At 35.6% G+C, this 26,049-nt stretch overlaps 1 protein-coding gene across 3 annotated transcripts; it reads right to left on the bottom strand.

Annotated features, from left to right (window-relative positions):
• Nucleotides 1-1,750: 1,750 nt before the first annotated feature.
• LOC123703234 (inner centromere protein A) lies at nt 1,751-25,804 on the bottom strand. Of its 3 annotated transcripts, none has more exons than XM_045651170.1 (22): nt 25,654-25,804; nt 25,374-25,494; nt 24,801-24,988; nt 23,585-23,623; nt 21,626-21,743; nt 20,818-20,946; nt 20,297-20,407; nt 18,897-19,006; nt 18,122-18,185; nt 17,880-17,931; nt 17,256-17,601; nt 16,541-16,637; nt 16,113-16,221; nt 15,502-15,583; nt 11,611-11,733; nt 8,941-9,122; nt 8,376-8,529; nt 7,425-7,564; nt 5,827-5,921; nt 4,794-4,927; nt 3,589-3,781; nt 1,751-2,261 (listed from the first exon to the last, which is right to left on the bottom strand). In XM_045651170.1, exons 1-21 carry the CDS (start codon nt 25,735-25,737, stop codon nt 3,596-3,598), a joined length of 2,664 nt encoding a protein of 887 aa, XP_045507126.1. In that variant the 5' UTR covers nt 25,738-25,804; the 3' UTR covers nt 1,751-2,261; nt 3,589-3,595. The 3 variants fall into 3 exon arrangements, with proteins under 3 accessions (XP_045507126.1, XP_045507127.1, XP_045507128.1); XM_045651171.1 differs by having other exon boundaries at nt 18,897-19,003; XM_045651172.1 differs by lacking the exon at nt 23,585-23,623.
• Between the last annotated feature and the right edge of the window lie 245 nt (nt 25,805-26,049).

Below are 26,049 nucleotides of genomic sequence, written 5' to 3'. Positions count from 1 at the left end.
GCATGATTCGACTATCGTGAGCGAAAGAGACAACTGACGTAAAATATGGCCAATTAGCCACATTTCGACGTACCTATACCTTTTTACTTATAACATCATTGATAAAATTCGTAATTACTGCCTAGTGGTGTTAAAAAAACATCAAAAACTTAGTCTATTCAAATCCTATGTTTAAAAAAATACATATTATAAAAACTAAGTGTGCTAAATGTCAGAGTTTTATAGATATCACCTATATTATGATTGCAACATAGCATATTCTTTTTATTACATTAATATAATGATAATAAAGCTATATTATTTTATTTATACCACAATTTGAAATACCTCGGTCATGTAACAAAACCCACGCCTTTGTAATATATTTTCGTTTGTCACATTGATGATGAAAAAAATTCCTTACATTGAGATACATATGGAGACGACACCGCCTACATCACTTATGTTCCGCTCACCATAAGCCATATGGCGTAACTGCACGCTCATTTTTTATTTGTTTTAAAGTGAAACGCATCAAATATGCCTTCGTGTGTGTTACGATATTGCACAAATAATACGGAAAAGTGCAAAGGAATAACTTTCATCGGTAAGTACCTAACTAGATAATAATTTTTAAAACTTAGTGAGAGCAAAAAAAATGGCGCACAGATTTTGTTCGTGGTGTCTTCTCCATACGTAGTAATATTATCTCAATGGAAGTGTAACTATCTTACAGTTACTTCAGTATGCCCAATTTAATTGTTTGCATTTAAATTATTAACTAATTTTCGATTTGAACGATATTATACAATATTTTTATTTATAAAATAATGTCTGCTTTCTTCAAGCAAACATTAGACAAAAAATGCAATAATTTTGACAAAAAAAATCATGTCCCTTGGACATTATAAGCAATAACAAATCCTTTGCATCTATATCAATAGAACAATTATTTTGCTAATTATATTATAATTATTGTAGGTAGTTTAGTCAAAGTAAAATAGATGGTCAAATTTGTACTTAGTAAAACATTATTTTTCGCTTGTAATTCAACTGACAAAAATGTAACTTGAAATTATAAAACAAAAAATATGAAATTTCCATATCAATTGTATCGTTACTTAAGAGGAGGCTTCCCTAACATAATTTCTGTCACTGAGAGACCGGTTAGACCGCTACGGTGCTAGACGCTAACACAGACGTAATAAAGTTGAATATCGCGTGCTCTCTTTGATCGCGTTCGAGCTCGAAACTAAATCTCGTAAGTTTCAATTCTTATTTCGTTTATAACTAAAGTAATCTAGAGAAAAAAAAATTGGGACTGGATAGTAAATAACATTTTAGACAAAACCCAAGTAAATCTTTTAAAAAAATGTAATAATCCTTAAAAAAAGATATAATTTTTGAATAAAAATTGAATCGAGCGAAAATGTTACAATTACGTAAATGTCTAAAGGAAAAGACCCAATAAATCGTATACTAAAATTCATTTTTGATTGTATGTGTGACTGTTTCAGAATATTAATGCAAATTCACATAAAATTCAGGGAGCCTCCCCTTAAACAATACTAAGAAATTGATGGTACATTTTCATTAATTATGGAATACTAGCTTTCCACCCGCGGCATCGCTCGCGCAGTCAAAGAAAAACCCGCATAGTTCCCGTTCCCGTGGGATTTCCGGGATAGAACCTATCCTATGTCCCAAGGTAAAAAGTAGCCTATGTCTCGGATATCAAAATATCTCTATACCAAATTTCATGCAAATTGGTTCAGTAGTTAAGGCGTGATTGAGTAACAGACAGACAGACAGAGTTACTTTCGCATTTATAATAATATTAGTATGGATATGGCTGAAACAATTTGAAATAACTGAAAAAGATATGGAAAAAACATGATACTATGTAGTTTAAATTAGAAAAAAGATGCAAACACTTGTAGGTATCTTAGTTTAAAAAAAAGACGCATGCAGGCTAAAATAACGTAAACAATATGAATTATGTTCATATGATTAGTTTAATTTTGAAGATATCTTTGGTTTTTCGATTCAACCATCTATTTTACAAAGTCAAACCATTTTTCTCATTCCTTCTCGAACAAGACAAGTTCTAAGTTCCTTAACAGTTTAAATATCTTTAAATTAACACATAATTTAAAGTTACATAATATAATAATATATAGTGAACAGGCAGTAGTACTTCATATAATAGACAATAGATTACATATTACATTAACAACTATATTTACAAACGCCGCCAGCGACTTGTACCAGCGTGGATAACCCTGAAATAAAAAATAAAAATGAATAAAATTTGTGTGAAAAAATAAAAAATGTTGTGTGGTTTTATGAAACCACTGTAAAAGTGAAACTTTTTTTTACACTATAGACATTTAACTAAATATTATCGTATTTGTAAGATAATTATCGTATGTATCGTGCGTCACGCGACATGCGCTACACAGACCAAAAAGTTTGAGACGATGTAATAAAAGTTTCACTTTAAAAAGAGCGTGCCCAGCACGTGTCAGAAGTGAAACTTCTTTGGCAAGATTCAAAGATGCCAAAATCGTCGCCGTACTCGATGACGTGACGGAATTGCCATGACGCGATCTTGAAATTTTACTCTCACGCGCCAAAAGATGTTTCACTTACTGTTTAAAAAGTAAATAGGAGGATTTGTTAACTCTTTAAAAAATTATTAGTGCCACAGTCAATAGAATATAAACAGTACAGAAACTTTCTACAAAACGATGGAAACCGCTTACTTATACAATGATGCACCTCGAGATTTATAAAGTAACAATATCATTGCTTCAATGATTATTGTTGAGCAGTGCCTCTGCCCCCAAGGTTGCCCAAATAATAATGCTTTTACTTTAATCACTTTATTGCTCTTCACAATACATATTGTGTTGTTTTATCTAGCCATTATGCACTACCGACTAATAAATATTCTAATAAATCTAAAAAGAGTCGGGGAAACAATGTGGACGCACACATATACAAAAAGCTCGATCAGCATATGTGTTTCCCTACAATTATTAAGTATTTATTTCATCTCAATTACTATGTACACAGTAACAATATATAGGTTCAACGATACACACTGTTATTATTTAATCTCAGTTACTTTACTGTTAGATTTCTATACTGTGGCTATGTATCTTTGGCGCTATATTGGGGACTATTTCTGTCACTTGTCGGTGACTTGTCACTTTTACACTTTGACACTAACTGTTCTCTAAATTTATTGTTACTAACAAAATAAAACTATGAATTTATCAAGCGTCCAAATATGGTAGTTTTTATGTTATAATTTGTACATAATTAGTTTATTGTTAGTCCATTATAACAATTAAATGAACTTGGTGTTGATAATTTCTATATATTGTGTGTCATTTTTTCTGTTGTAGATATCTGCGCTTGACTGTGATACATTTGAGCTTTTTATAAATCTATGAAATGTAAAACTATACACAACGTGACATTGGCAAAATTGTGGCAACGCAGCACTGCCATTCATAAAATAAAATTGAATTAGTTTCCCGTTAATCTGGTCACTTATACACTAACTACTTACTACTTACAACTACTTGAGCACTAACTTACATCACTCTCACTCGTGTAGAGCCGCAAGTCTAGCGGGCGATCTCCAAACAGCGGACGAAGTTCGTTTAAGTCGAGATCTATCTATATTGGGGAATATTTCCCGTAAATCTGGTGTGTGTTCCCGGACGGAGAATAGTTTGTCAATGTGACATACTGGTATGCGGTTCTGGTAGGAAAGTTGACGGAAGCGGGCCTGAAAATAAATGTATAAATAATTAATTTAAATTATATTTCTAGGAAATTATTTATTTGTTTAAATATTACTTATAGTAAACTAGGTTTCCGCCCGCGGCTTCGCCCGCGCTGTCAAAGAAAAACCCGCATAGTTCCCGTTCCCGTGGGATTTCCGGGATTGCGTCATTTTCCCGGGATAAAAAGTAGCCTATGTAAGAACATATTTTGGAGATATTTTTGGTACACGAGAAAGGTCTCGGGTATCAAAATATCTCCATACCAAATTTCATGAAAATTGGTTCAGTAGTTTAGGCGTGATTGAGTAACAGACAGACAGAGTTACTTTCGCATTTATAATATTAGTATGGATTGGGTGTCACGACACGACACGACACGGTCGCGACAGTGTCGCAAAAATTGGCAATACAGTCAATAGTTCTATTAAACGCTTTTCAACAGGACAATCGATATCAAATCATAAATACAATTTAGTTCCATTAATAAAAAATATAATTCGAATTGAATAAAACTATGACAGTTTCGCGCAAGAATATGTATGTTACAAGCCCATTTTTAAACTATAATCTTTGTCTAAAATGGCTTGTATTTTTTAAATTTGAACTTTACTAAAATATTATACGTGCTGAATTTTTTTATATTTATATTTTATTCTATAGAATCTATATTTTATTTTAGTTAAATTCTGTCTAATTTTACCATAAAGCCAAAGAAACTTTAAGATTCTGAGGTACAATTCGTTAGAAGTGCTATTGGTAGCGATTATAGGTTGTGTTTGGTCTTTCTAAAGCATCTGTCAACATTAAGGGCTGATTTTTCAATCCTTGGATAAACCTTATTCATCGAATAACATATTAAACTACCATTTCAAAAATGTATTCTAATTGTCCCTATTTGACAGTTTACAGGTGACATTTTAAAATATTCGTGTATTATTTTATTGGACGGGTAAATTTTAACCAAGGATTGAAAAATCGGCCCTAAGATGAACAAAAACATATTTTTTTACTCACTTTACTAGAAGCCCACGTGGGCATTGGTCGTTCCACGGGATCGGCTTCTTCATCAGAGTTGAGGTATTGGAACCCGTCTTGCATGTAAGCTGGTTCTATTGGCGGATACTTTCGGGGCGTTTTCATTGCACTCACTGAAAATTGTTGAGAAAATCTTACTTAAAACCATTGAGATATACATATGAAGACGACACCGCCTATATCACTTATGTGATTACTCAACATAAGCCATATGGCGTAACTGCACGCTCATTTTTTATTTGTTTTAAAGTGAAACGCATCAAATATGCCTTCGTCTGTGTTACGATATTGCACAAATAATAAGGAAAAGTGCAAAGGAATAATTTTCATCGGTAAGTACCTAACTAGATAATAATTTTTAAAACTTAGTTAGAGCAAAAAAATGGCGCACAGATTTTGTTCGATGTGTCTCCTCCATACGTAGTAATATTATATCAATGCTTAAAACATTATTTTCTTTATGTAATTACTAGCTGCTCCGCGTGGCTCCACTCCTGTTGGTCGTAGCGTGATGATATATAGCCTATAACCTTCCTCGATAAATGGGCTATCTAACACCAAAATATTTTTTTCAAATCGGACCAGTAGTTCCCGAGATTAGCGCGTTCAAACAAACAAACAAACTCTTCAGCTTTATAATATTAGTATAGATTATGATAGAAATGAATAGTGATTACCTTTTAACAAGTTATGTATAACAGGGTATGTAATAAGATGTTTTAGTGGCGTTCAAAAATATTAAATTATACATTACGCCAATAAATGAGGGATAATATAAATAAATAAAAAATGTTTGCGTAAGAATTGAAACTTCTTTACGACCTTATTTTTCAAAAAATAATTGACTATATGCAACTTTATAGAAATTCGTCGAATCACGCGTGGTAGGTATAAGAAAAAGATGGCGCGTAACGGAAAAATGTCACGCGTAACGAAAAAATGTTACACTAAATTTTTTCCCAACCCCGATAAAGAAGTTTAATTTCAAAAATCCTTTTTACGTAACTCTTACCTTCCTCCATTCTCTGTTTCAACTTCTGTTTCTCTATGAACTCCCTCTGTTTCCTCTCTATTTCCCGCTCCATCAACGCGGCCTCCTTTTTCATTCTGCGATGAAAAACAATACATATTATACTTATATATTTAATAAAAACCGCATCAAAATCCGTTGCGTAGTTTTAAAGATTTAAGCATATATAGGGACATAGGGACAGAGAAAGCGACTTTGTTTTATACTAAGTAGTGAAGAATATTATAAATATGTATTTTAAAACTATGTGGATTAAGTTATATCCTCTATATTGGGCATTTTGGGTAACTTCGAGCATCAAATGACATAAACGGTATCTAACACTGACGATAATAACTGAAATCACTAATGAACTGAAATGAATACTTTTTATAGCGAATCTAAACTCAAACTAATATAGGAACTGATATAGACTCGAACAGACAAGTCCGCTCAGCACGAGTTCCAACACTCGAATGCCCGTCCGCTAGCACGGCCATGTCCAAGCTATGATATATAAAAGAGCTAGATACGTTACCCGCTCTCTATTTTGGCAAGAAAAAACTCAGCTAAGTGCCCGAGTTTCACTTAGTCACGCACCATTCAGCGTCGTGGCTGGACGTTCTTTTTGTATTTTAATCGGCAGTTGTTATTACGAAGTACATGAGTGAGACATGTATTATGTCTCGTGCGTGAGAGTGAAAGAGAGAACAACTGTATTGGTGACAATGCGTTAGTAAGTAGGTATGTATTAATTACGCTGTTTTTTAGTGCAATGATGTTGGCGTATGCCGCGTCTACTAGTATAATAGGTCATTGTGTCCAAGTGCATTTCGTGAGTCATGCGCTTGCGTTCAGTAATATCAGGGAGGGATCTCCAACAAATCTTAATATATATAAATCTCGTGTCACAATGTTTGTCCTCAATGGACTCCTGGTAAGCGCATAACTCGAGAACGGCTGAACCGATTTCGATAATTCTTTTTTTATTATATTCCTTGAAGTACGAGGATGGTTCTTATGTAGCTATAAAACGTGAATATGTACCACGGGCGAAGCCGGGGCGGACCGCTAGTTTTAAATAAAACCAGCCAAGTGCGAGTCGGACTCGCACACCGAGGGTATATATAAATCTCGTGTCACAATGATTGTCCTCAATGTACTCCTAAGCCACTTAACCGATTATAATAAAATTCGAATACCACGTGCAGTTCGATCCAACTTGAGAGATAGGATAGTTTAAATCGTTTTATGGCCGTTCCCAATATTCAAACTACGGTTATAGATATCAGCTATCTCCGATAGCTAGTAAGGTTCTATCTATCGTAAGATAGAAAAGATATTGGGAACGGCCATTACTGGCTGTTATTGGGACGCCAAAACAAAAGATAGATAGCATTTACTATCTTTAGTCCTGTAGTCCTTTAGGCCTGTACCCTCATAGGAGGCCCGTGTCCCAGCAGTGGGAACGTATATGGGCTGATGATGATGATGACTATCTTTAGTATGTCAAACCGAAGATGGATACGATATTGGGACCGGCCGCTAGAGAAAGCGGGCGAAGCCACGGGCGGTAAGCTAGTACACATATAGAAACCCACTTGTCAGCCTCCTCCAGCTGCCTCTTCCTCATCTCCCTCGCCTTTCTCTGCTCTTCCTCTAACCGCTTCTGTCTCGCCAATTCCTCTGCCTTACGCCGCTCTTCCGTTTCTTGCACTTTACGCGCGAGCTCTTGTTTTTTCTGGAAAAATGGCACATTTGAGCTTCAACCGTAATACATATACTCACGAGATATCAGGTTCAACAAATTTCGATACATAAGAGCTCACATGAATCTCTCAAATGAGCTCTTATTTTATTAACCGACTTCAAAAAAAAGGAGGAGGTTATCAATTCGGCCGGTATATTTTTTTTTTTAATGTATGTACACCGATTACTCTGAGGTTTCTGAACCGATTTACGTGATTCTTTTTTGTTCGATGCGGGATGGTGTCGAATTGGTCCCATAAAAATTTTATTCGGATAGGCCCAGTAGTTTTTATTTTATGAGCATTTTTGTCTGTAGGTATTTGTGAATTTTGCAAGTGCAAGTTTGAAGTCGGTTGTTTTTAACGCAGTGATTCTTATTTTAAATCGAAGCTCGTTGATTGTGAAATACTGTTGGTATTAAAACACATTTTTTAAGGTTTGTGGCTTTATTTCCAGGTGCCATGGTTGTAAATAGGTAGGTGCGAATGTTGTGTTAGTAACATATCTACACTTTTTTACTTCTAATATCACTAGCTTTTGCCCGCGGCTTCGCTCGCATTAAGAAGTATTAATATAAATTGGGTATAGTTTTATATTTTAACCACCTTGGGGGTAGAATTGTTAAAATTTTTTCTTGGCGGATGACCTTCGTCCTAACAGGTAGACATGCATGTCAAATTTCAGCCCGATTCGTTCAGTGGTTTGTGCTGTGCGTTAATAGATCACTTTGTCAATCAGTCAGCCACTAGAGTTTTATATATTTTGATTTAGACATACCGTACTAATATACCACAATCTCTTACCTTCTCCACCTCTTTCAGTTTCTCCAGCTTGCCCATATCGGCGTGCAACTGCTTCTCTTGTTTCTCTTTCGCAGCAGCGGCCAATGCCAATCTCCTCTCTCTCTCCGCCGCTTCTCTCGCTGCCGCCGCGGCGGCCATCTTCTCTTCTCTCTTTCTAGAAGGGTAAAAATGTTATATAAATTTTATAGGGAATTAATGTTTCTAGTTGGAATTTTAATTTTTTTTCGTCATGACGCAATAGCCAACTATAAAACGTCAATAGCATTTAGATTTCTTGTTTTAGGCGTATTTAATACATACATAGACTGATTTTAATCGAAACTACTACTTTCGCTCAGTGTTAACTACAAATTATAGTTTACAATAACATCAAGTTAATTTTTATCACAAAAACAAATCATACAAAATAAAAGGTGAAGGTAAATAGTTTATTCAACCGCATTATCAAATCTCTAGACTTTAATTTAAAACATCTAGGCAAACGATAAAAATAATACATTTAACTACCTGCCTAGACAAATCATTCAACAATATTAATTTACAAAAACACAATAAATACACTAACTTCTTTTGCATCTCCCGTTTCGCCTCCAACATGGCCTCCTTTTTCCTCCTCGCGTCCTCCATCTTGTATTCCTCGGCAGCTTCCCGCGCTTTGTTGATACCGCTCAGTTTCGATGTCGAAGAATACGCTTTATTTACACTTGATGCCGTGTTTACACGCGTTTTTGACGCTGAATTCGATACCTGTTATGAAAATTAATATTAATTGAATTTTTTTATTATATTATTATATTATAATTAATTATATAGATATTATATTATTTTCTAATAGTCAATAATTGTAAAACACGTAATTGGCGTATTGTATCATAGATATAAGTAGATTAAGTCAAACTGTAAGCTGTGTAGTTTTCAAATAAATAAATAAATAAATAAATACTTATGGATAACTAGCAAGCCGGGCGAACTCCGTTTCGCCACCAGAGACATCTTTTCTTTGCTATAAACCCCACGGAGCCCGAGACCTTTCCAACGAATGCAAAACCGTGGAAATCGGTTCGTGCGTTCTGGAGTTAAAGCGTCAGGAAGGAAAACCCGACTTATTTTTATATAGTAGATTACTTATTATGAAGAAAGACAAAGCATGTCAAAAACTAACACTTGGATAAAAAAATTGGATGAAAATTCTATAGTGCTTCCAAAAAAAGTCATATTTAATATGTAATAAACTAGTTTTCCGATCGCGGCTTCGCCTGCTTTGTTTAAAACCTAATAAATTATATACTAAACCCTTCCAATTGAATCATTCTCTGTATAAAAAAAACCACATCAAAATCCGTTGCATAGTTTTAAAGATTTAAGCATACAAAGGGACAGAGAAAGCGACTTTGTTTTATACTATGTAGTGATAATAATTTTAGTACATTAGTCACACAAAACATAAAAAAGGAGAATGCCCATGAAAGTATGGACCACAGTATAGTGTTGCATCAATGCCAGAGTGGTTTTGGAGGGTTTTTCGATATTCAAAAGATTTTTACCAATTGATTTTTTTGTGATAAAAACAGGGGTTTTCAAGATATTGAGAAAAATGTGAGTTAACCTCAAAACTTAAATAAACCCGATTTAGTTAGGTTTATGCGTGATTTCGGTAGTATTTTATCGTCTGAAGTTTATTTTTCGTTTAACATATTAATTTAATCTATGCGTAGAGCTTATGCTTTCAGACAAAGTCTATCTGTTCATCGGCTAGTGTAGGTAGGCACCAGAAATCTTCCGGGACGGATTTCAAGAAAACCTAAATATATATTTAAATAATGCCAATAGAGTTTTTATTCGGTTTACATATTGTTGTTGTTGTTTGAATCATTTTTTCACTACATATTCGAAGAAAGAAACAAATAAGAAATAACTGGTTACCTACCAAGCTATGTCATAATAATATTTTTTTATATAATATATTTATATTATTTTACTTCACTATCTATGTTAAAACAACCTACAGTGTATAAACAATACCTTACAGAGTGATTTTATGTTAATTGATTTTTTTGTAATTCAATGAAAACAATAATCGATATTAATACTTATTATAGTCCTTTCCACCTAAGATGATTTCTGTGACACATCGATTTTTGACACGTGTAGAGATGTCTGTACTGAAATCATATCAATTCTTTCCGATAATCGATAATATTTTATATGGAAATGAAATCGATTTGAATAATGTACCAAAATTAGTTTTTTCGGCATTTCGCCATCAATTAACTAGGTAAGGAAATTTAGCAAACATCAACAACAAAAAGTCAACAATAACAATTAGTAACAATAGCAGAATACCACGTAAAGTATCAATATAAAAATACAACTTGTATACAAGGCTGACGCAATCGTACAGACGATTGACTCGATTGACAAACGATCACAAGATGGGCGCCGATTATATGATTTTCCAACTCTATGATTTTTCAACGATCCATTTCATGTACACGAGTTACGTAGGTATTACATTTTTGTGTTATTTTATTTTATTTTTCATTATATTAAACTAAACAATACTGTTTTTGATTTATAAGCTTAAGATGTTTCATTTTTATATTTTTGGTAATAATGCCGCCATAAAATAAAAATATTATGCACTAAAATTATTTTGGCGTTTTAAACATAAAATACGTAATTCGGAACACGATGAAGTGTCACAGGAATCATCATAGCTGAAAAGGACTATAGCTATTTACCATAGTTAAATGTCATAATAGTTACCGCTTGGTTACCGTGGTAACCGGTAATGGATACTAAATCTATGGTAACGGATCTAAACAATTACATGTCTTATTAGATTTTAAAAAACATTCCCTGATCAAAATATATTTTCCGATAGTAAGAAGGCCTCTAAATTGCCGAGATTTTTTTTAAAAGTACATATTTTTATCTTGATGCATGAGAAAAACCTGTACCAAAAATGTAAACGGTAATGGACACTAAATCTATAATAACGGATCTAAACAATTACATGTCTTACTAGATTTTACAAAACATTCCCTGTTCAAATTATATTTTCCGATGGTAAGAAGGCCTCTAAATTGCCGAGATTTTTTTAATAGTATTGTTGTCTTGATGCATGAGAAAAACCAGTACCAAAAATGGGCATTCTCCTTTCCTTTTCACATTACCCCTTTCACCCTCAAAGCCAGTATTAGCAAGATTAGTAAAAAGAATAACTAACATATACCGGAATAGTGGATTTCCCGTTGAATATCATATTGTTCATTTTGTTCAAGTTATCCGCCGATAAAATAACTTTGGACACTTTATCCGGGGGCGTTTGTGTGTCTGCCTCTTGTTGTACTTCCTGCTGTGAGAGAAAAATAATAAATTTGGTATGTTTGTTTATCATTCTTGTTTAAACCGCTTAACGCAAATACAGTGTGACATACTTATCTGACCCGGTGAAAAAAACTGGAACTACGTGTCGCCAGTAGTAAAATCGACATCAGTGACACCGTTACCGGGTCAGTTAAGTTGGTGGCACTATAAGTGTGATTTTACACATAGATATAATATTACGCTTCATCAAGTATTGTTCCATAGATTATATAGTTATTAACTAAATTGCATAACATTACAAACATATTCATGTTATTTTTTCAGATTTAATTTACGAATGAATAACATACTATATATATTATTATCATTTTTTATTTTTTATTTTTTTTTATTTTTTTATTATTTGATAGGAAAGCGCTTGACCACTATCTCGCCTGATGGAAAGCTGAGATGTGGCCTAAGATGGAGCACGCTTTCCTAGAAGGTACCTGTTCACTCTTTTCTTGAAGACCTCCATATTGTACTCGTCGGGGAACACAGACTCAGGAAGCATGTTCCAGTCCCTCGCGGTTCGAATGAAGAATGTCGATCCGAACCGCTTTGTCCGGGTACATGGAACGTCCACCATATGGCGGTGCCTAGAGTCTGTGCGCCTCGACGAACGATGGAAAAACGGGGATGGCGGAATTAGAACGTGCAATTCCGCAGCGCACTCACCAAAGTGTATCCGATAAAATACCGATAAACTTGCCACTCTGCGACGATGGGCGAGGCTCTGGAGTTTTTTGCCTACTAGCTCATCGTCGTTTATTAGCCTCTTGGCACGCCTCTCTATCGCCTCAAGCGCCTCCAGCTGGTACTTGGCTGATCCATCCCAGAGGTGAGAACAGTATTCAATGCACGAACGGACTTGTGCTTGATAGAGATTGAGCAACTGTCCCGGACTGAAATACTGTCTCACCTTCGCCAGAATACCAAGCTTTTTTGAGGCTACTTGGGCTTTTGATTCGATGTATGAACCAAAATTAAGAGTAGGCGTTAAGGTGATACCAAGAAGCTCGAGGTGGTCAGTTATCGGCACAGATACACCTTGGAAAAACGGAGTCAGGTTGAAAGGACTCCGTTTAGCGGAAAATAGACACGCCTGGGTCTTAGTCGCATTGAACTTGACCAGATTGGCCTCGCCCCAATCGGAGACTGCCTGTAAGGACAAGTTCAAGCGATCGACCATCGCCTCCCGCAGAGACTGGATTTGTGCCGTACTAGCACGCGCGTTGGATACGTATCTCTCCACAACAGTGCTATCGTCTGCGTACCCATAGATACCGGGTTTCAGCAGATCGTTAATGTGTAGCAGGAATAGTGTTGCGGAGAGAACTGATCCCTGAGGGACCCCGGCGTTTATAGCCAATTGGTCGGACGAGCAGCCGTCGACGACTACTCGTATCGACCGGTCTCTCAGAAAATCTGTGATCCATGCGCAGAAACCAGCAGGCAGACCGTACGATGGAAGCTTGCCAATAAGGCTATCATGCCAGACCTTGTCGAAGGCTTTCGAGATATCAAGGGAGACAGCAAGTGCTTCCCCATGATTCTCTATGGCCTCGCTCCAGATATAGGTAGCACACGCTAGAAGATCCCCAGTGGACCGATTTCGGCGAAATCCGTATTGGCGGTCACTGAGTAGATCGTTCGCTTCTAGGTGTGCCATAAGCCTGCTGTTCAGTACTCGTTCCATAGTCTTGCAGAGTATGGACGTGACTGAAATTGGCCTATAATTGGAGGGGTCGGCACGACTGCCTTTTTTGGGCACAGGCTGTACATTAGCAAGCTTCCACGATTTCGGTACTTTTCCAGTCGTCATCGAAAGGCGAAAGAGGCGTGTCAGAACAGGAGCGAGCTCAGGCGCACAGGTTTTTAGTACTATGGCTGGAATACCATCAGGGCCACTAGCTTTATTCACATCAAGATTCCGCAGCGTTTTAAGAACCTCAGTCTGACGGATGCGAATTTCCGGCATATTCGCCTCGCAACCAGGTAGACTGGGAGGTATGGCGCTTGCAGGATCCAGACGCGAATTTTCTGCGAACAGAGTAGCAAATAGGTTCGCTTTCTCTGCGGCAGTGTGAGCTAGCGTCCCATCCGATCTCAGCAGTGGAGGAAGTGAGGGGCGGCAGAAATTCGATTCAACCGACTTTGCCAGGGACCAAAACGCTTTACTACCGGAGGGGTAAGAAGCCAGTTTGTTCCCTATACGGCTAACGTGGTCAAATCGAGCTTTCCGTAGAGCTTTCTTGCAGGACTTGGCGGCCCGGTTAAAGGCTTTCTTCTTCTCTGATACGTCCTTGGCCTTGCGGTGTCGAGCATCAGTCCAAGCCAGATATGCCTCATGCTTAAGCGCTTCAGCGCGTTTGCACTCGGCTCTGAACCAGGGCTGAGCTTTACTGGACGTGGCTACATCGGAGAATGGAATATAGTACTCCATTCCCTGCCGCAGCACATCTGTCACAGCATCCGCACAGGTCGAAGGGTCTTCGGAAGAAAAGCAAACAGACCGCCAGGGATAAGACGCAAAGAAGGAACGCATCTCGTCCCAATCTGCTGACTTGTATCGCCACACGCGCCGAGAGCCCCTGGGACTGGGATCGGGCGGCGAGTAGACAGATACAGACTTCACCAGACAGTGATCGGAGCTGCCAAGCGGCGCAGAAATCGCAACCGAGTAACGGTCCGGATCTGTTGTCAGCAGAAGGTCCAAGCAATTGGCTGTATGGCTCTCAACATCAGGAACCCGCGTCGCTCCTTGGACCAGCTGGGTGAGATTTAACGCTATAGCGAGCTTACGCGTCTCTCTCCCAGCGAGATCAGTGCTCTGGTACGGGAATAGCCACTCCTGGTGGTGGGCATTGAAATCCCCCAGTAGCACTAGCTGAGCGGAAGGGAATTTGTGTTGAGCAGCATCCGCCGCCTCACTTAGGTACTCTGTGAGCCTGATAGTCTCCTGGTCTCCGCTGTGCGCTCGGTAGACACAAGCATAGACAAGCTTCTCTAAGCCTGTGTCCACCAGCATCCAAAGTACAGAGAAATGGGGGTCTTCAAGAAAACGGAGACGCCGACAGCAGATGTCGTCTCGGACGTACGCGCACACACCTGATCGAGCTTTAAAATTTTGCTCCAGTGTGTAGCCGGGGTAAGTCAGGTACGCCAGATCAGACGGACACCTTATCTGCGTCTCCGTGAGGAACAAGATACAAGGATTGCTAGTCTCTAGGTGGAAGTGGACTGAAGCGAGGTTGGAGTGTAGACCTCTGATGTTAGTAAGGTCTACTTTCAGCGAGAGGGAGTGCTGCCGCTGTACAACTGTGTTCCTGTATCTTGCTTTTTTCATAATTAAAAATTTAATTAATTTTTATAATCATTTACTGACTTATTTGTACAAATATTTATAATTAGGAAATAAAATAATACTGCATTAATTCCACTAAGTAAAATTTAGCCCATTGAGCCCCAAGCGGCTCGATCGGTCCACGACACAATAGATTTTCTATTGTGTCTGTGGTTCCGGGGGCTGAGTTATTAATTAAATCTATATATATAAAACTCAAAGGTGAGTGATATAGTGATCTATCAACGCACAGCCCAAACCACTGGACGTATCGGGCTGAAATTTGGCATGCAGGTAGATGTTAGGACGTAGGCAACCGCTAAGAAAGGATTTCCCGAAATTCTTGCGGGAACGGGGAAAAACGGGGATGCACGTACAAAGTCGTGGGCGGAAACTAGTATAAATATATACCTTTTTCATGGCTCGCGTTTTTGTCCTCGTCACTCTGGACGCCATCTCTTCGAATTGTTGAACTTTCTCTTTCACTGCTGAACTAAAATATAATTATTTTTATTATTTTCTCTTATCTTGAAAAATGTGAATAACCATTACAATTCTCTCATAGGACGGCATCATTTTAAGAACAGAGATAATATTGTGTTTCCTTGTTTGTTTTTTTATGTTTTATAAACTTCTCTAAAGTTATTGTGAAATAAAATTGCTATTAAAATCACTATCAAATTTCTTATTTTTTTCTTGTTTAATTTTTTTTACTTTAAGGCTGGTTGCAGAGCTTGACCGACCGTCAGTGCGTACCGTCGGTCCTGACGATACGCATCAACAATGTGTGACTATGACACTAATGCGCATGACAATACGCGTGCGTATGGTCGGTCTAGCTATGAACGGTTTTATGAATTTCCATACATATGACAAGCGCGACTGACGTACGCACTGACGGTCGGTCAAGCTCTGCAACCAGCCTTAATGAAGATAATATAATGAATAAATCGCATTTTAAATCCGTTAAGTTTGTAAATTATAACGTATAAAATACGTATAATTATAAATATTATACATACGTAGGTTGTTGCACTTTAGGCGTTTGTTTGGGCGGCGTTTTCATCTCAACGGATTCATCGTCCGTCAATAGTGAATTGTCATCCGTTAAATTCGTTTTTGATCCTGTACCTAATATAATAACAAAAAGAATATTAAAACTATGAATTCTTACTAGTTATTTCTGACAATGAAACAAATGACAAAAAAAAGAGTGTATATACTTATGTACACGCGTTAGAAGTTATACTTCTTTGGCGTATGGAAAAAATACTAGAATATACAACTTGAACATAGTTATCAATTTTCATACCACCTAGAACTAACTTCATGCTGTTAAATTTATGTGTCGGTGTGCGCGCGCATCGTAACAATTCACTCTCATCATTTTTCTCCATCGCGCCAAAAGAAGTATAACTTCAAAAATACTATATATATAAAAACATATTACCTTTGTCAATGACTACAGTAGAATCCATCACTTTTGGTTTATCCAGAACCACTGTTTGATTGCATGTTTCTAGAACTACTGTTTCATTCATATTTCTCTGTGAATATAAATATTTATTAATTCATAAAATAAATTATCACAACAGTTAGATTTTTAGTGAACAATTGTGAGAGTCTTATTGTTTATTGTATAAAGAAACTAGCTTTCCACCCGCAGCTTCGCCCGCGCAGTTAAAGAAAAACCCGCATAGTTCCCGTTCCTGTGGGATTTCCGGGATAAAACCTATCCTATTTCCCGGGGTAAAAAGTAGCCTATGTCCTTTCTCGGGTATCAAAATATCTCTATACCGCATTTCATGCAGATTGGTTCAGTAGTTAAGGCGTGATTGAGACAGACAGACAGAGTTACTTTCGCATTTATAATCTATACTAATATTATAAAGAAGAAAGGTTTGTAATTATGTATGTATGTATGGTTTTCACGCATAAACTACTGGACCGATTTTGATGAAATTTGGCACAGACAATCTTTAGACCCTGAGAAAGAACATAGGCTACCTTTTATTGCGAAATATGTACCACGGGCGAAGCCGGGGCGGTCAGCTAGTATTAAGTATGGATAAAAAAAAATGTGGGTTCATCACGATGCGGGATTCGAACCTGCGTCTTCCACCATCAAATTATTGCTCAATTTACTAAACTCTAAACATACTCACATTATTTTTCGGACTGACCGACGCATGATTGTACACCCCATTCGGCAAAACGACCGTTGTGTCCATAACTTTAGATATAACTCGCGTTTCTTCCAAATCTTTAGCACTTTCAACCCCATTTTCAACGCCATTTTGAATCCCATCAATACCATTCTCTGTTATATTCCTACTTTCAATTAATACTGTTTTGTCGTTCACTTTGTTCGTTTTATGAACAATTTTCTGTAGTAACGGTGAAGAATATTCCGGTTGAGATATCCTTTCTTCCTTCACTATGACGGGTTGTTGAATTTCCACTTCGATTGGCGGTGTTTCAACTTCTTTAGGTGGTTCTTCGTCTTTTTTGCTAGAAAATATAATAATTTGTATTAAATTTTGAGTTTATTCTGCAGAGAAAATTTTGTGTTGAATTGTAATTTATTAAAGTTAACTTTTTCTGTAGGTTTCTTTTTTTTGGAAATTATAATTTGTATTATTCAGTGGTAAAATTTATTGTTTTAGTTGAATTAAGACAATACCTATTATGTGGCCTCGAATATCTAATAATTTCAATTCAAATTCTTTATTAGCAATGTTAAAATTAACATAGTTTTAGTATAAATGACAATCAAATGATACACTCACTTTTTCTGCAATTTCCTCGTCCGTTTAGGTCGTGGCTTTTCGGCCGGTGATGCTGTGAACAAATTTTCATGACATAATAATACATATATATACTAAACATACACCATTTGTAACAACTGAAATAAGGTAATATGACGAAAATATTTTGAAATTTTAACAATGTTTTATGTTATTCAATTGTAAAGTTGCTTCTAGAAAAACTGTTTAAATTACATATTTTAGTGCTAAAATAAATAACAAACCAATGCCACTGTCTTGTGTGCTTCGACTATCTTTATCAGTGTCAGTTGATGTTTCTGGGGCCGCCTGGAAAAAAGAACAGAATAGGTACAAATTAAAGTTTTGTTAAGTTTGAGTTGATTAATATTTGAATTTCAATAGAACATTAGCATTGGCATCTTTTATTATTGATGACTAGCTTACCGCCCGCGGCTTCGCCCGCTTTGTCTAAAACCTAATAAATTATATAATAAAACCTTCCTCCTGAATCACTCTATAACCGCATCAAAACCCGTTGCGTAGTTTTAAAGATTTAAGCATACAAAGGGACATAGGGACAGAGAATGCGACATTGTTTTATACTATGTAGTGAAGTCCCATGTATTTTAGAGGAAGATGCAGGATGCATACATCTGTTTCACTGATCGATTTTCTTTAGGGACAACCTTCTGTGTCCTGCCAGATTGAGATAATTTTTTTTCTTCGTCTCCTCCATGAATTTAGCCCATGCATTTACCACTATATGAATGATGTGGTTATTTTTTATGTATTATAACCTACACTAATATTATAAAGAGGAAAACTTTGTTTGTTTGTTTGATTGTAATGAATAGGCTCATAAACTACTGGACCGATTTTAAAAATTCTTTCACCATTCGAAAGCTACATTATCCACGAGTAACATAGGCTAGGTTTTATCCCGGAAATCCCACGGGAACGGGAACTATGCGGGTTTTTCTTTGAAAACGCGGGCGAAGCCGCGGGCGGAAAGCTAGTATAATATATTATTTAAACTACCTTCTTCCCCCTGGTTCGTTTGGGTCTAGCTTCTGCTACTGCAACTGAATCTTCACTCTCCGTTTGTTTGGTCGCTCTGTTGCTTGCACGCGTAGATCTTGTTGACGCTACTGATGAATTATTATTATTATAAATATATTATGAGAAATAAGCTTTTAATTTAAGCATAAAAAATTATATGGAATCAAGTTTAGTATAATCTTTAATTACAGTATATCATCACAATAAAGATATTGGTTGTGATGTAAAACTTTGTAAAAATGTAATTCTTTTTCTAAAACACCTTGTTTGAAATCGAAAATTAAATAAGAATGGTCAATAGAGAGTCGACTTGTAATCTATACTAATATAATAAAGCTGAAGAGTTTGTTTGTTTGTTTGAACGCGCTAATCTCGGGAACTATTGGTCCGATTTGAAAAATTCTTTCGGTGTTAGATAGGTCATTTATCGAGGAAGGCTATATATAATCACGCTAAGACCAACAGGAGTGGAGCCACGAGGGTGAAACCGCGCGGTGCAACTAGTCTTATTATAGTATATAGCAACAATTTGTTCCTGGAACTCCTCTAATACACAGATCTAAAAAAAAAGAGTGTATATACTTATGTACACGCGTTAGAAGTTATACTTCTTTGGCGTATGGAAAAAAAATACTAGAATATACAACTTGAACATAGTTATCAATTTTCATACCACCTAGAACTAACTTCATGCTGTTAAATTTATGTGTCGGTGTGCGCGCGCATCGTAACAATTCACTCTCATCATTTTTCTCCATCGCGCCAAAAGAAGTATAACTTCAAAAATATTGAAAATTCTCTGGTTCAAGTCATTTTAAGCTCCCAAAACCTCTATTAGCGAGAAACAGAAACCTCTGTAAGAGAGAGTCGTTTTTCCCTCATGGACCTCCGTAAGTGAGACTGCTTCTACCTCTTTAAGCGACAGTCGAGCTTTATTTATATTATATTATTTAGGAGGAACTATAGCTACAATAAAAATACATACATACATAAAAGATACACACATACAGTAACAAATGAGAAACCAAATTACAAATTTAACATCTGCTATTTTATGACTCATTCTTAACTTTCGTGGAACTTCCTACCTACCTTCCTTTTTCTATTGTTTTCACGTCATTATTGTACCTATTTTATTTCGTGGAACTAAATAATGTTGTTATTTTATCGCATTCTTGTCGGACTTACTAAAATAAAATTACATAGTGCATGAATTTTTGACTTGTTATTGCTGCGCACCTCTATAAGAGAGAAACGCTAAGTACCCATGCATTAGCGAGAAACTCGGGTTAGTGAGAAACCTCTATAAGCGAGAATGAGATTCTGCTCCCTTGAACTCTCGCTTATCCAGGTTTGACTGTATGTAAACTACATTATACCTGGTGCTGGTTGTGTGTCTGTCTGTTTCTTAGTACGAGTGGTCCGTCTCCTTGTTGGTTCTTCATCGCTCGTATCATCCACTTTATCCTTTTGTGCTGCTTTACGTTGCTCTGAAAAGGACATGTTGATTAATTTGTCGTCTCGTTTATGCTAGATTAACCTTTTTGAATAAAAGATGAATGTTTGTCATGCATTAGGGTTCATACGCACTATGCGGGTAGCCGCATTCGGAACCGCAACGTGCGGTTGAAGAACCGTTGCGATTTGCGGTCATGTCGATCCATTTCAAAGATGGACGTGGAAGAAGTTGCAGCTATTTACTACATTTACACACGTTACGTAAAGAAAATTTTGGCGTATTTTTTTTATTTAAATATTTTTTACGTGATCAGTGTATGCAAAACTACAAGTCCCTTCGCGCTTAGTATACCGATAGTGGGACACCCTGTATAGAATTTAAGTGAAGTGTTTTATCTGTATTTAGTCTTAAATTTAAAATTATCAACATTATGATACTTACTGGGCACAGGCATACTGGGCGGAGGCATGGCGATATCATCTTTATCCAATTCTTGCTTCACTTCAACATCCAACGGTAGCGACTCCATGTCCATGGGCTCTGGAGCGATTGATACCTTCTCTTCTTTTACTGGAAGTTTATTTAATAAATATTAATATGTAAATCATACTAGTTTTATTTATACTAACTAACCGCCCGCGGCTTCGCCCGCTTTGTCTAAAACCTAATAAATTATATACTAAAACCTTCCTCTTGAATCACTACTATCTATTAAAAAAACGGCGTCAAAATCCGTTGCGTAGTTTTAAAGATTTAAGCATACAAAGGGACATAGGGAAATAGGGACAGAGAAAGCGACTTTGTTTTATACTATGTAGTGATAAGTGAATATAAATTTATAGTTTTTGGTGTCTCTTGGCAAGACTAGAAACAAACTGAATTAATTAAAAATTGAAATATTTCGCTTTGGCTGTGCCTCTAATTATTGCAATAGAATAGAATAAAACAATAATGATAACCAATATAATAGCTAAAATTAACATTATGCAAAATTGCTGAACAGATTTTGATAAAATTTTAGTAGTATTCAAGTCAACTGAATCTTGTAGTTGGCTGTTATGTCATGATAATTTGGCTATTTTAAATGATAATACAATTTAGGTTTATGTAGATAACTTATTATAAAATGAACTCATAGTAGAAGAACACTCATACAATGTACATATTTAAATGTTGTTTGGGTATCCCTTCACTTGTCTAAACCCTTAAAAATGTAAAATTACAATTAATTAATAAAAAAAAATCATACCCTGCACAGCAGGTATAATGGGTTCCGCATTTTCTTTGTCATCATCCTTGCGCCGACGGCCTTTCGTCTTCTCTAACGAATTCTCACGACGCAACTTTTGAGTTAAGTTCACGTTCACCTATAAGTTGTATTAATTATTTATTTATAATAATAAATACATAATACAAGGTTTAAAATATTCTCTTGCTCAATAAGAAACAATAATGGTCTGTAAATATTCATTTTAATTATATTATACTATTAAATTTCCGCACGCGGCTTCGCCCGCGTTTTCAAAGGAAAACCCGCATAGTCCCGTTCCCGTGGGATTTCGTATAACCTATCCTATGTGTTAATCCAAGTTACCCTCTATATGTGTGCTAAATTTCATTGTAATCGGTTCAGTAATATTTGCGTGAAAGAATAACAAACACACACACATCCTCACAAACTTTCCCATTTATAATACAGTGTAAACTCTATATAACGACACTCGATTTAACGACAAACTCTCTAAAGCGTCAAAATCAATTGCCTTTGGTTGGTTTAGCTTATCTACCATACAATGATACACTCTACATAGCATCACACTCACTCTCAATAACGACAACAATTAAGTAATAAACTCGACGTCATTCATACCGAACTTTCTAAGAAATTCGTTCTTTTGTTTACAAATTGGGATTGCTTGCACGTGTAGACTGTTTTTGACCATGACTAATAAGTATGAGTCATGGATTATCTATACGTTATCATATTCTTAGTTGCTCACAAACTTTCAAACTGTAAACATGGCTAGTAAAAGAAAATCATTGTGTATTGACGACTACTGACAACAGACTATACACAATAGCGTTCAAGTAACATTCTTTTTTATGTACGTATAACTACTAACACTAGTCTGAAATAAATTTTCTCTTTTTCTAATTCTGATTTTTCTTCTCTCCATTTAACGACAACTCTATATAACGCCATAAAATGCACAGTCCCTTCGGTGTCGTTATATAGAGTTTACACTGTATATATATCGTTCAAACAAACAAACTCTTCAGCTTTATAATATTAGTATAGATTAGTAAGATTTGTCCTCAAACCAACCGCTATCGTAAAATACTGTGAGTGAGAGTAATTAGTTACATTTGATACAAACCTACATACTTTTAATACAAATCGCCACTACTACTGTTTCTAATAAACATTCACAACTTGTTATATGAAACCTTATAAATTTATGTAGATAGTTAAGTACAATAAATGTTAGTATATCTGATTAGATTAATTCTAAGTACTACAACAACATAATACAGTAAAAGCTCCTTATTCGCGCTTCCTTCATTCCTATATTCACGGCATTAAATTCTGTATACGCGGATTGAATCGCTGCATGGGTTACCTACCCATGCAGCATAACATATAAAATGTATTTACCCAAATAAAAATCATTTCTTATCCTCAGTAAACGTCTGAACTACAACTACGAATTTATAATGTCGACTAAAAAAAAACAAGTAAAAAGTGCCAAGCCATTGCCTAATTAAATGGTAATTAATAAATATGTATAAAAAACTTCAATTAAACTGATTTCTTTATGTATTTGCTTATTTGGTTCGTCGCCTAGGAACATATCCCCTATAACCCCATACAAATTACCATTCGTTATTCACGGTTTCTCTATTCGCGGCATATTTACGGAACCTATTACCCGCGAATAAAGAACTTTTACTGTATAATATAATGGATTCTGAAACACATAAATCTGTTGTAAAATTATTTCAATAGTAAACAATTTCTGTTAGCATGACTTGAATTCCAAAAAATATTGTTAAAGTATATTATTTTTAATAGAGTACCCTTATAGTTAATTATTACAGAATTAATATTAACTCCCTTGCCAAATATTTATGAACTATCATTATCATTATTAAAAAAAAACCTACATAATGAGTAATGACATACAATCACTTTTAAAACAGAAAATACCTCATAGGACACAATCTCCACACTATCATTTAATGTTTTCTGGAAATAAATTTAAAATAATTACCCATACAGTATTTTGAGATGACTAATAATATTTGGAATCATAATAAATATGAAACTACTTTAAAAAGATTGTTTTATTCACAATTTACTATTTCCCTATTTTTACAACAAATGACGAAAGAAAACTTTGATTACTTTTAAGATAATAGCCATTGACTATTAAACCGTGCCAGATGTGGATACAGTTACCTATTCAATAATTGTTTACAATACAGCTGAGCCGGTCGTTCTACAGATATAAAGCTGTGCCCTGCAGTTTTACCTGCATTGTTCTCCGCTCCTTTTGTTCTTAGTGTGATGATATATAGCCTATAGCCTTCCTCGATAAATGGGCTATCTAACACCCAGAAATTTTTCAAATCAGTAGAATATTTCTGAGATTAGTGTGTTCAAACAAACAAACTCTTCAGCTTTATAATACAGTCAAAATCTGTTATAACGACATTGAAGGGACTACTCATATTGAGTCGTAAAAACCGATAGTTGTAACAACCGGATTTGAATTTTGATACACCATATTCTTTTGCCAGGTTTTGTTTGGAATTCTTTTCTCTAGCTTTGAAATAATACTCGATTTTTCTTCGATATTGATTTGTTGTCTTTTTTGCGACATGTTACAATTTTCACAAATCACAGTTAACTCAACAATATGTTTTGGTGCGCCTTGTGTAACGATAAGTAACAAACTGACTTAAGAGATATGACGAAGCGGGCCTTGAGGCTACGGCCAAGCTACGGCATGCATGTGCTTTGTTTGTAAGAATGACAAAAGACCCTAAACTTTGATTACTTTTAAGATAATAGCCATTGACTATTAAACCGTGCCAGATGTGGATACAGTTACCTATTCAATAATTGTTTACAATACAGCTGAGCCGGTCGTTCTACAGATATAATTCTCCGAAAATATTAACCAAATGTGGTCGCTTAATGCGGTATGTCGTGTTAAACAATGTCGTAAAAACCAATGTTTTCGATAAGGCGGTCATATAACATTCAGCCAGGACCTTTGATTTTGGTAAATTTAACCGGTATGTTGTTCTAAACGATGTCGCCATAAACGGTTTTGACTGTATTAGTATAGATAAGAAAGTGATCATTTATAAATTCATTTACAGTATTTTATAAAAGGTCACAATAAAAACCATCTTACCTGTTTACTAATGATGCTCTGAGCTTTAACAGATGCATTTCTCTTTAGTCGTTTCTCTTGTTCAGGACTCGACATGCCGTCCACTTCATGTTTACTGCGTTTCTTAGATCCTCTCTTACTACTAGTGCTTTCGGTAGAACTTCTATCGGAGCTGGACTTTGAATTCGCTTCGTCTGTTTTTGGTTCATCTAAAAGTTATTATTTTCTATAGTTTATGTAATGTAACTTATATTTTGTATATTCTAATAAAAAGAAAAGTTTAAAAGTATTGTAAGCTTGTAAAATTATACCTAGTAAGACTTTTATTGGCATATTATTGTGATGGTGATAAAAATACACTAATTGGTTGCAACATAAGGACCATATCTACATTGAAGTGTTCATAAATTTTCCAACAATAATGTTAGTGGAAATAAATAAATGATATCTCTGATTATTCGAGATTAGTTTGGTCGTATTCAAGTTAACCGACATTGTTGAGTCAATTCGAAATACTTTACAATTTTGTTTAGTTTGTATGCTAATGTTTACAAAGTTATAACAAACTCAATATAGCTTTAATTAATTACACACCTTCGTCCTCGTCGATTCTTTTGAGGGTCGAAAGGGTTTTATCTTTGACAGATTTCTCTCGCGCTTTGGCCTTCCCATTTTGAAACTCCTCTTCGAATTTTTGAAAAGACGCAAATGCTGCCTGGAACGTAAGAACTCTTACAAATATACTATTTCACAACACTGAACACGGATACATATGAATTTAAAACTACTAGAAACAAATTAAAGTATTTTAAAAGCGCGGAATTTCGATATAGTCTGCCTCAATTTTACATTACACATAACACTTTTTATGTACCTTAAGATCATCGTTAAAACTCTTGACATAAGCCTTGGGTATTTCAGTGATTTTCGGTAATATTAACTCATTAAAAATGGACATAATTGAAAAAATAACACCACTTTCATAAAAGTTTCATAAATTTGTCAAACGCTAAAACACTACACAATCGAAAACCGTTTGAAATTGAATCCAGGATACCAACATTCCGACACAAACAAAATGCAACATGGCGGCCCAATAATAACGCGTTCAGTTTAGCGAGTTTAGCAAAGACAAGTCGTAAATTAAAGTTTGTTGTCTATGGTCTTAATTAATATGATGAATTTTATAATCTAAAATTGTTAGGTACTTTAATTACTGAAGGAAAACATATCACATTACATGGCTAGGATTTTTTTATTTCCTGGTTTT

This window comes from Colias croceus, chromosome 25 (genome assembly GCF_905220415.1).
Source record: "Colias croceus chromosome 25, ilColCroc2.1".
In the NCBI taxonomy this organism is placed as follows: Eukaryota; Metazoa; Arthropoda; class Insecta; order Lepidoptera; family Pieridae; genus Colias; species Colias croceus.
This window is presented reverse-complemented; position numbering and strand designations above follow the sequence as displayed.